This window comes from Schistocerca nitens, chromosome 2, assembly GCF_023898315.1.
Source record: "Schistocerca nitens isolate TAMUIC-IGC-003100 chromosome 2, iqSchNite1.1, whole genome shotgun sequence".
In the NCBI taxonomy this organism is placed as follows: Eukaryota; Metazoa; Arthropoda; class Insecta; order Orthoptera; family Acrididae; genus Schistocerca; species Schistocerca nitens.
In genome coordinates this window covers 824262662-824275183 of record NC_064615.1, presented here as the reverse complement: position 1 = coordinate 824275183, position 12522 = coordinate 824262662, and the positions used below count along the sequence as shown (strand labels likewise).

At 39.4% G+C, this 12522-nt stretch overlaps 1 protein-coding gene across 1 annotated transcript in view; it reads right to left on the bottom strand.

Moving 5' to 3' along the window:
- Positions 1–12522, bottom strand: part of LOC126237082 (transmembrane protein KIAA1109 homolog) — a 567281-nt gene that overhangs the window by 241605 nt on the left and 313154 nt on the right. The window contains exon 46 of the mRNA XM_049946881.1: positions 6797–7150. Coding sequence (XP_049802838.1) covers positions 6797–7150 — 354 coding nt within the window. The remainder of the gene's footprint in view (positions 1–6796; positions 7151–12522) is intronic.

Sequence of the window (12522 nt, the reverse complement as noted above, 5' to 3'; positions counted from 1 at the left end):
CGGGTAAGCTACTACAAACAGCATAGTGAACGCATTATTGTGGCCAAGATAGATACGAAGCCCACACCTACTACAGTGTTACAAATTTATATGCCAACTAGCTCTGCAGATGACGAAGAAGTAGAAGAAATGTATGATGAAATAAAAGAAATTATTCAGATTGTGAAGGGAGACGAAAATTTAACAGTCATGGGTGACTGGAATTCGAGTGTAGGAAAAGGGAGAGAAGGAAACGTAGTAGGTGAATATGGATTGGGGATAAGAAATGAAAGAGGAAGCCGCCTGGTAGAATTTTGCACAGAGCACAACTTAATCATAGCTAACACTTGGTTTAAGAATCATGAAAGAAGGTTGTATACATGGAAGAACCCTGGAGATACTAAAAGGTATCAGATAGATTATATAATGGTAAGACAGAGATTTAGGAACCAGGTTTTAAATTGTAAGACATTTCCAGGGGCAGATGTGGACTCTGACCACAATCTATTGGTTATGACCTGTAGATTAAAACTGAAGAAACTGCAAAAAGGTGGGAATTTAAGGAGATGGGACCTGGATAAACTGACTAAACTAGAGGTTGTGCAGAGTTTCAGGGAGAGCATAAGGGAACAATTGACAGGAATGGGGGAAAGAAATACAGTAGAAGAAGAATGGGTAGCTTTGAGGGATGAAACAGTGAAGGCAGCAGAGGCTCAAATAGGTAAAAAGACGAGGGCTAGTAGAAATCCTTGGGTAACAGAAGAAATATTGAATTTAATTGATGAAAGGAGAAAATATAAAAAGCAGTAAATGAAGCAGGCAAAAAGGTATACAAACGTCTCAAAAATGAGATCGACAGGAAGTGCAAAATGGCTAAGCAGGGATGGCTAGAGGACAAATGTAAGGATGTAGAGGCTTATCTTACTAGGGGTAAGATAGATACTGCCTACAGGAAAATTAAAGAGACCTTTGGAGATAAGAGAACCACTTGTATGAACATCAAGAGCTCAGATGGAAACCCAGTTCTAAGCAAAGAAGGGAAAGCAGAAACGTGGAAGGAGTATATAGAGGGTCTATACAAGGGCGATGTACATGAGGACAATATTATGGAAATGGAAGAGGATGTAGATGAAGATGAAATGGGAGATACGATACTGCGTGAAGAGTTTGACAGAACACTGAAAGACCTGAGTTGAAACAAGGCCCCGGAAGTAGACAACTTTCCATTAGAACTACTGGCGGCCTTGGGAGAGCCAGTCCTGACATAACTCTACCATCTGGTGAGCAAGATGTATGAAACAGGCGAAATACCCTCAGACTTCAAGAAGAATATAATAATTCCAATCCCAAAGAATGTAGGTGTTGACAGATGTGAAAATTACCGAACTATCAGTTTAATAAGCCACAGCTGCAAAATACTAACGTGAATTCTTTACAGACGAATGGAAAAACTAATAGAAGCCGACCTCGGGGAAGATCAGTTTGGATTCCGTAGAAATACTGGAACACGTGAGGCAATACTGACCTTACGACTTATCTTAGAAGAAAGATTAAGGAAAGGCAAACCTACGTTTCTAGCATTTGTAGACTTAGAGAAAGTGTTTGACAATGTTAACTGGAATACTCTCTTTCAAATTCTAAAGGTGGCAGGGGTAAAACACAGGGAGCGAAAGGCTATTTACAATTTGTACAGAAACCAGATGGCAGTTATAAGAGTCGAGGGACATGAAAGGGAAGCAGTGGTTGGGAAGGGAGTAAGACAGGGTTGTAGCCTCTCCCCGATGTTATTCAATCTGTATATGGAGCAAGCAGTAAAGGAAACAAAAGAAAAATTCGGAGTAGGTATTAAAATCCATGGAGAAGAAATAAAAACTTTGAGGTTTGCCGATGACATTGTAATTCTGTCAGAGACAGCAAAGGACTTGGAAGAGCAGTTGAACGGAATGGATGGTGTCTTGAAGGGAGGATATAAGATGAACATCAACAAAAGCAAAACAAGGATAATGGAATGTAGTCGAATTAAGTCGGGTGATGTTGAGGGTATTAGATTAGGAAACGAGACACTTAAAGTAGTAAAGGAGTTTTGCTATTTGGGGAGCAAAATAACTGATGATGGTCGAAGTAGAGAGGATATAAAATGTAGACTGGCAATGGCAAGGAAAGCGTTTCTGAAGAAGAGAAATTTGTTAACATCGAGTATAGATTTAAGTGTCAGGAAGTCATTTCTGAAAGTATTTGTATGGAGTGTAGCCATGTATGGAAGTGAAACATGGACGTAAATAATTTGGACAAGAAGAGAATAGAAGCTTTTGAAATGTGGTGCTACAGAAGAATGCTGAAGATTAGATGGGTAGATCACATAACTAATGAGGAGGTACTAAATAGGATTGGGGAGAAGAGGAGTTTGTGGCACAACTTGACCAGAAGAAGGGATCGGTTGGTAGGACATGTTCTGAGGCATCAAGGGATCACCAATTTAGTATTGGAGGGCAGCGTGGAGGGTAAATCGTAGGGGGAGACCAAGAGATGAATACACTAAGCAGATTCAGAAGGATGTAGGTTGCAGTAGGTACTGGGAGATGAAGAAGCTTGCACAGGATAGAGTAGCACGGAGAGTTGCATCAAACCAGTCTCAGGACTGAAGACCACAACAACAAAAACAACATAGTATGGAAATATTCACACTTGTCAGCACTTGCCTTTGTTGTAACTGGAATTACTACATTCTTTTTGAAGTTTGAGATTATTTCGCATGTCTCACGTACTGATGAGCTAAAGCATGACCACTGCCTACTGCAAGACTGAATGCCAACAGATGGCATTGCAGGCACATGATGCATTACAGAATATATATAAGCAGAGCAGAGACAAATGCGGAATGATTCTAGTGAAAATACAGACTGCAACTGGGGAATTTCACTGACAAAGTGACTTTGACAAAGGGGAGATTGTTAGTGCCCAGCACCTGGAGATGAGTATCTCGGAAATGATGAATATGGTTGGCTGTTTGTGTCGTACTTTCATGTTCATCTATCGAAAAATGTTGAAGGCCTATGAGACTGTGGGACAATAGAAGGTGATAGGTGTCCACATCTCATCACAGAATGTGGAGCTTGGAAGCCTGCCTTCTCTGTAAAGCAGGATAGATCTGATGGCAGAGTACAGTGCTGGCACAGGCCCAACTGTTTCAGACCACAATGTTCAGCACAATTTGCTGAACATGGAGCTCTACAGAACATCCATAGGTGTTCCCATGTTGACTCAATGGTATCATCAACTGCAATTGCAGTAGGGCACTTATCATCCAGATTGGACCGTAGATCAAAGAGAATGTGCTGCCAGGTCCGAAATCACATTGCTAGTTACAACACATCATCAATATTCGTATCTATAAAAGCAGTCATCCAGGTGAACAGTTGGTCATAACATGCCCCTTGCCTGCCCTCAGTCCAGTGGGCTTAATCATGCTATGGGGATATACACATGGGTTTATATGGGACCTATGGTAGCACTTGATGGAAGGCACCAGGGCAGCTGTGGACTTTGTGAACACCACTGCCATCCAGCTGCATCCTTTCATGACTGATGAGTTCCCCAATGGTAATGGCATCTTCCAGCAGGATAACTGTCATAAATAGTCTTTATGGGTTTGCCACCGGATCACGTTGTGCAAATTCCATGATATTTCCTTGGAGCAACTGTCTAACATGGCTAGGTACCAGGCCACCTGCAAGGTTGAACCACCCGAAGATGTCGGACAGTTGCTCCGAGGAAATATTGTGGAACTTGCACAGCATGATCCGGTGGCAAACTCGTGAAGACGATTTACATGTCCACCGGGAGAGTTTGGAGAGTCACATCAGGATAACTGTCCTTGTCACAAGGCCATAACTGTGGTACAGTGGTGTGAGGTGCATGACAGTGAACTCACACTGATGTCTTGGCCACCAAAATCACCTGATCTGAACCCAATGGAACATATCTGGGACACTATTGTGTGCCCACTCCAAGCTCACAAACCAATGGCTTATAATTTAGCAGAATTGTACGACCTATGCATAAGTTATCTGGTGCCACACATCTTCAGAAACCTTCCAAATACTAGTCAAATCCATGCACGCTTTATTGCATTCCAAAGGTGGACCACATACCAGGTGAAATAATTTTTCAAGCTAGCCATTCGTCTTCTATTGTATTCCATTCCCGGGTTCAGTCAATTGTTACCTAATACTCCCCTTGAAGCTCCCAGCAACTTCTTGTTCTTCCAGGTAATTCAGCTCCCATACCATCAGTTTCCAACATTTCTGCAATGTCTTCACTTTTCATCTGCAGTTTGTAACCAATAAATTATGATCAGAGTCCTAACCTGCCCTTGAAAATGTTTTCCAGTTTAAAATCTGCTTTTGAAATCTTTGGCTTATCATTTTATAATCTATCTGAAATCTTCTGGTGTATCCAGTCTCCTCCATGTACCGGGTGGTTATAACTAAACTTTCCCTATTTAACATGTTATAACACAGAAACTAATTACCGTACGAGTACCAAGCTTGATAGCATTAATGTCAGGAGTATGAGGTGCATGATCTCCATGTGTCACAGCACCACCGTACAGTTCCAACTACGGCCACCAGATGCCGTGATCAGTCATCGTGATTCATATCATCACACACCTGACCAGTCGCAGTGCTCTTGTTGATGTATCAACATGAGTTTGGACAAAAGGAGCAGGGAATTACCAGTGAAGCACTATTATCAAAACAAAAGTAATGCTGCAGCTGCACTTCCAGAATATCGCTGGCTGAAAAGATTATGGAAAGGTCCTCTTTCTCCACCAGCTTTGCGGAGCACGATGAAGAAGTTCAAATCAACAGGAGAACTGGGCATCGCTCCAGGAAGATGCTGACAAGATGTTACACCACAAGTGGTTGATGAAATCGCTGTTGCTATAGCAGACAACACTGTGTGTGATTCCCAATCATAAGGCAGTGCACATAATGTGTCATGACAGTTGAACATCCCACGATCTGCTGTATGGGAGGTGCTTTGAACCATTCTCAAATGGTATTCGTGTACGATCGATGTCGTACAGCAGCTTGCACCACAGGATACATAACGAAATGTTGACTTTGCTCTCCATTTTCTCGCAAGAGATTGAAGTTGAGCAGGGCTGGCCGTGGACCATCCTATGGAGAGACAAAGCTGATTTTTCTCTGATGGATGAGGTGCACACACAGAATTGCCGATTGTGGGGATCTTCACCTTCAGTCACTGCGCATAAAGTTCCTCTGTATGGTGAATGTGTCGCTGTATAGTGTGGCTTCACACCAAAGTTCATCACCAGCCCATTCTTTTTTGAATAAATTAGCGCTCAAGGATTAAAGACGTGCAGTGTGACTGGCCAGCATTACTGCGATAAGTTTCGCCACCATGTCATATCTGCCCTACAGGAGAGAGACGCATTGAACTTGACACTTTGCATGAAAGATGGGGCCCTACCTCACAACTCTCATGAATTATACCTGCTTCTCCAAATGACATATGGAAATGATCAAATTATCAGCCAATTGTTTCCAAATGCTTGGCCAGCATGATCACCTGATCTCACTCCCTGTGATTTCTGGTTGTGGGGCTACCTGAAGGACAGGGTTTACCAGGGGAACATTCCCAAGTGCTGATCTGAAGCCCAGTATATCAAGAGAGGTAGCCAGCATACCATATGGACAGGCTTCGTTTTGCTGTGCAGAATGCAATCCTGTGCTTTCAGACTCTTTTGGACACTGATGGGTGCCATACTGAGCCCCCTTTGTAGCAGTAATGGTAGCAGTGTGTAATTATATGATGTACCATAGCAGCATATTAAAAGTGTTTCAACTGCATTATTTCTCTCCCCCATGTCCTTGACATTAATGCTACCAAGTTTGGTACTTGTACAGTAGTTAGTTTCTGTGTTATAACATGTCAAAAAGGGAAAGTTTAACTATAGCCATCCAGTATACAAATGTCATTCATGAACCAAGTGTTTTCAATGATTAAATTATGCTTTGGGCAAAATGCTACCAGATAACTTCCCTTTTCATACAGACTGATAATGAGGGCTACAGCTACTGACTGCTACAGTATTTTTAAGAGGAAATTGCAGTAAACCAGGAAGGACTTGGTAAAAACAAATCATATGAAAATAAAATGAATCCCTCAATTGCTTTTCATGCTCTACTCAGTATTTTACCTTCATTTTTTTCTTTTTAAAATTTTTATTTTTATCATAAATTTTGTACATTCATTCCGGAACCTTGCAACACCATCCCACCAAATGAAGCTATTAACCCATTTCAGCTAATCAACTGACATTGAACAGTTGCCTTCTATCAATCTCCTTGTCTATCTTTGCCAATTATCACATTATTTGTGCTACACATTAGTGGAAGTTTTTCAGTTCTCGTTCTGTAATATACAAGAAACGCAAAACCATTCATTCAGATTCTGCATGGTCTTTCAAAACTGTTTTTACAATTTGGTGGTAACACCAGATGACGAAAATCCCAGCTTCTCATGACTACAGATAAACAAAAATGAGGGAGGAAATATCATGCAAAGGACTGATGCCGTTAAAAGTAACTGATCTAGTGAAAATTTTCTTGAAATAAACTGTTACCACAGGCACACTCAAAACTCTAATGGTAGTGCAATTCAATTCTACTACAAGAGCGCTCATGCCACTAATGAGTACCTACTATTGCCAACTTTGGTTTTATATGCTTCATAAACAAAACTGAAACTGCAACTACAACAGTTTTTCTACACAGCTCACATTACTTACTAATGTTTATATCAGTTTCAAATCTGCGCTGGCTCGTTGCAGCTGATGCTGCAGCAGTGAACGGATTTGTTCCGGCACTAGCGAGAATTGGGAAGACAATACTGGCACGAGATGACGAAGGAGGATGAGATGGTGCAAGGGATTTTTTTCTGTGTTTGCGGGAGTGGGTATGAGCATGATGATGAGTGTGACCATGGGAATGGTGGTGGTGGTGGTGATGTATGGAGGGAGGGGAGGGCGAGTTGAAAAGGCTGTCTACACCTCCCATCACGATGCCCGGAGTTGGCAATGGTGTCTGTGGCATAGAAGTCAGTTGAGTGATGTTCATGAACTCATCTGGCTTCAGGTTGGCTCCTGTACACAGATCATTATGTCAGTATTCTTTAAGCGTATAACTGTTTCAGACCAATAACTTATAAACACAACATAGTAAAATACAGGTATTTATTGACACTGCCACTAATAATTTGATAATTTTGTATGTTATTACACTAACTGTTTGTGAAAAATGCTAACAGCTGAAAATTATGCTACAAAACAGACATTGTTTACTATCTACGATGTTTGTCCCATATGTCATACAATTTCAATATCACTGCAGTTACTGCAACTGATCTACATTAGTGTGTACTTACACAAAGTTTACTACAAGTAGCCCAGACCCAGAAGTCCACTGAATGTAGTTCTTATTTCTTTCACAGGCAACCACAGCAACATCCCAAATATTGTGTAAATACTTAAAATTTAATATGGTACACCAAATTGATAAAATTGTATCTCATCTCCAATGTGTTACATATTTGTAGTTTCAACATACTGACTGGTTACAGAAGCTGTTGCCTAAAGTAATTATTATCTGCATGGTTATGCCTTTTGAGCATCGGGGAGATGAAAATATGTTATGACAGCTAATACTAATTTGCAAATATGTGAGATGAAAGCTTTCATGCCAACACACGTACATAATAGCAAGAGGGTCTCTACAAAAAAAGTATGTGAGAAGTGGCAAAAAAGGAGGTATTAGGGAGTTTTCTGTTAGGGAGTAGTTGAAGTAGGTGTAAACTACACCTAAATCAAAATAACACAGTGATTGACAGCAGAGGACAGTTGAACACAGAAAGGGGTGATATCACTAATTCACTATTAACCATGCATGCAACATGGCTGTGACAGCTACATCAGTGTGGTTGCACACCAAATTTATTCACACCATCATCTGTTAATGTACATTATTCCATTTGCTTTGAAAGATCATAACAGCCTTATGACTTTTCTATGCAATAATGCATATTGTTTGAGATATTGGGTTGTGTAAATTAAACATGCTGAACTGAGGAAAAAATAATTGAATAACAATTTGAAATATCAGTAGCAAGGATCATCTGCAACTGACTGTGGTACCTGGACCAGTGCAGAGCAATATTGCAATAACGAATAGAACAGATGTCATGACTAAGCTCATTCTCTTATTGGTTGTTGCTGCAGCAGCTGCCCTGTACACAACTGTCAGTCATGTTGTTACTCTTGTCCATGGCCATAAAACTGTTCTACAAAGAACCAGACACACAATGCATGTTTTTTCACATGTCCATAGTGTGCTGTGCGAGTTATTTTCTTGCAAATTTCTACTGTAGTTGGGATTTGTGGATACTTGATACACCATAAAAAAATGTTTCAGTAGTATAGATGTCCCGCAACTTACATTTTCGCACGAACATTCAATTCATTCGCTGAGAAACAACTAAGGGCATAACATTTTAACCCAATTGTGTCTACATCTCATGCTGAAAAATAAATATCTGGAAACCAAGAAACTATTTATCCAATAACATTTTGGATGCTCATTTCTGTCACTAATGTATGGGGTGTATTTTAGGACCAACTGCCTATATAAAATGATTACCACCATGCACTAAATCATATGTATTCCATGTACATAAAAATGTGTTATAATTTCAGAAGTAAAGGTTCAACTCACCAACCAGTTAAGTGTTGTAAAAATGACATTTTGTAACATGTGAAGCTGCTGAACAATTTATTTTTTAATTGTACAACCAGTTTTGGTCAGAGACCATTTTTGAGCTACAGATTACACAAACACAGTATGTTCAAAAAGTACTGAATCTTCATCTTACCCACATAAACAAATGAAGTGCGAGACACTTTCTTTGGTGGAGATTTGGTGCACTTGGAGAATATGGAGATATGCATTTTTCCTGTCAGTAGAAAACTTTAGTCACTATCAACCTATTTACGAGTGAGCGTCTGTTTTTAACACTCATTGGATGCCAGTTATTCATAAAATGATGGAACAAATTGAACAGCAATATTGCACCAAATTTTGTCAAAAGTTTTGCTGTACCCACACAGAAATCATTTGCAAGTTTCAACAGGCTTTTTGGGGATGTTACCATGAACAACTCACCAAGTCACAGATAAAGAAGTGGTACAAATGTTTCAAAGATGGCCGCATGTCAGTAGACAGTGAATTGTGTCCAGCCAGATCCTCAACAAACCAAAATGACAATGTCACCAAGCAAGTGCCGACTTCCGTCATGGAAGACCATTGTATCACAGGACAAGAAATCGTGAACAAGTTATAGATAAACAATGAATAAGCTGACAATGGATCAGAAGCAACACTGTCTGGAAACTGCACTGGACATATATGACACTGCAAACAGTATCCTCAGCTTTCTGGACACCGTAATTGGAAGTGATGAGATGTGGGTTTGTGGTTAAGTCTCAGAAAACAAACTTCAGTCACCACGGTGAAAACATTCACGATTCCTGAGACATAAAAATAAAAGAAAAATATGGCAGGTCCACGGCAATAGCAAGATCATGTTGACCATTTTCTCCGAGTTGGTGCAGGTGAATATACTCCACGAGGTCAAATCATCACAGAAGAATACTTTCAGGAGGTCCTTTGTTGCCTCTGTAATGTTGTGTGGTGCAAACAACCAGATCTGTGACAAGCAAAAATTTGGCTTGTAACGACATTGCATCCGTCCATTCTGCACATATGATTCAGACTTTTATCACCAAACACAACATTCCTGTGGTTAGTCAGGTTCCCTAATCCCCCAATACGGTTCCATGTGATTTTTGGCTATTTCCCAAGCTGCAAATGCCCCTAAAAGAAACTACTAGTGACTAACGGTCTCTAACCAGTGTTGAGTTTGTGTCTGTTCTGAGGCGCCATGACCAACATCATTTAAACTCTTCTATCAGGACAGTTAATTTGGAGTCGGAACGGTTACTTGGGTCAAGTGTGGGATCACATATTGGTTTGGTTCCTGTTGATTCTCTCAGTAGGTGGGATTATACTAGACATGGCCTACACCTCAACAGGAAAGGATAGGATAGATGTGAAATGCCAACTATCTTTAGAGCATCAAAATATTTGAGGGCTTAGAAGTAAAATTAATGAACTACTTATGTGCATTGATGAATTAGAGTCATCGAACCCAGTTGATATAATCTGCCTCTCTGAACACCGTGTGACCACTGGTATAGATATGTTAAACCTTACAGAATTTAAGTTAGCCTATTACTTCTGTACACAAAATATGGAGAAAGGAGGTGTTGCCACATTTGTTAAGAACAGTTTTAAATTTGAGAATACTGACATTAGTAAATTTTGCTTAGAGCAGCACTTAGAAGCATGTGCAACAGAGATAGAATTTCATAATAGGTTCTTTATAATAGTAGCCATAAACAAAGCACCTTCAGGAAATTTCAAACAGTTTATAAATGGTCTTAAAGATTTATTATCTCATCTAAAGGCTTTTGAGTAAATTCATATGGCATCACTGGTAGTTCTGCAAAGTGGTTTCAGTCATATGTTACTAATAGAAAACAAAGGGCGTCATTACATAACACTTCAGCAGTAGGCAATCAGACATCATCTGACTGGGAAGAAATTACATGTGGTGTTCCCCAAGGTTCCATACTAGGCCCACTACTATTTCTTGCATATATTAATGACCTGTCATCTGTTACATTACCAGATGTCAAGTTTGTCTTATTTGCAGATGATACAAACATTGCAATAAATAGTAAACCAAATATAAATTTAGAAAGGGCAGCTAATCAAATTTTTATAGGCATTAATAAGAGGTTTATAGCCAATTCACTGTCATTAAACTTTGAAAAGACCCACTATATGCAGTTCAGAACTTCCAAGAGATTTCCTTCTAGTGTGTATATAAAATATGATGGCATGGAAATAAGAGAAGTTGAGTGTGTAAACTTCTTGGGATTACAACTTGATAATAAATTCTGTTGGGAGCAACATACTAACGAACTGCTAAAGTGCCTAAACAAGTCTCTGTTCGCAATGTGAATGATGTCAGACATAGGAGATATAAATATAAACAAAACTGGCATATTTTGCTTATTTTCACTCCATTATGTCATATGGTATCATATTTTGGGGTAACTCCACAAACCGAGACAAAATTTTTAGAGTACAGAAGCATATGATAAGAGTAATGTGTAGTGTAAATCCAAGAACATCATGTCGAAACCTATTCAAAGAATTGGGCATACTAACCACAGCTTCTCAGTATATTTATTCCTTAATAAAGCTTGTTGTAAATAATACATCTCTTTTTCCAATTAACTGCTTAGTACACAATATCAATACTACAAATACGAACAATATATATAAATTTTTGGTGGCCAACTCCTTCTATTCCATCCATGAATTTCTCAACAAGTGCAACATACCATTTTAATGAAAATTTATTATATTTTAATTTTTGACAATACTTGGCTGTAACAGCCAAGTAATTACCTACTGTGTGAATGATGGGCTTAATGAAATCAAATGTAAGTATTAAACCTGTAAATATCAGAAGTTTAATTTAATTAATGTACATAATTCTACTGTTTATTGACTGAGCATCATTAAAATTAATGAAACTCAAGTTTTTCTAATTACATTTTTGTAATAATTATCTGACATGTTCCACACCAGGAGGATCCCCTCTTTTGTGGGTCTATGCAATGAACAATTAATCTAATCTAATCTAATCTAATGCTGTCTACTGGTAGGAAAAAATTTGCAAGTGCGTATGAGTATCCCTCACCATATGTCCACCAAAGAAAGTGTCTCACACTTCATTTGTTTATGTGGGTAAGAAGAAGATTCAGTACTTTTTGAACATACTGTGTTTTTGTAAATTTGTAGTAAGGTCTTATGGGACCAAACTGCTGGGGTCATTGGTCCCTAGGCTTACACACTACTTATTCTATCTTAAACTAACCTATGCTAAGGACAACACACATGCCTGAGGAAGGACTCGAACCTCCGGGGGGGGGGGGGGGGGGGGGGGGCAACAGGCTGTGACAAGGCGCCTCAGACTGCACGGCTAACCCGCGTGGCCCTACAGTGTTTGTGTAATCTAGAATCCAAAAATGTTTTAAAATCTACATTTATGACTGCAGTGTGCATTGAAAAACCATGATTTGATTGTGGATCATTATAAATGGAACTGTCTGGTCAGGCGACTCATACTTCCTGTTAAATCACATACATAATCAACTCTAGATCTTCAGTCTTCTACAACACCACATCATCACAAGTACATGTAATACAAATAGGTTATAGTCAGCAGTATTATACTGTGAGAGCATCATAAGTTCTGTGAGACGTGACATTATTAGCATTGACTACTTATATTCCTTCATACCTGATGATGTTGTCTCCAACAGTTATG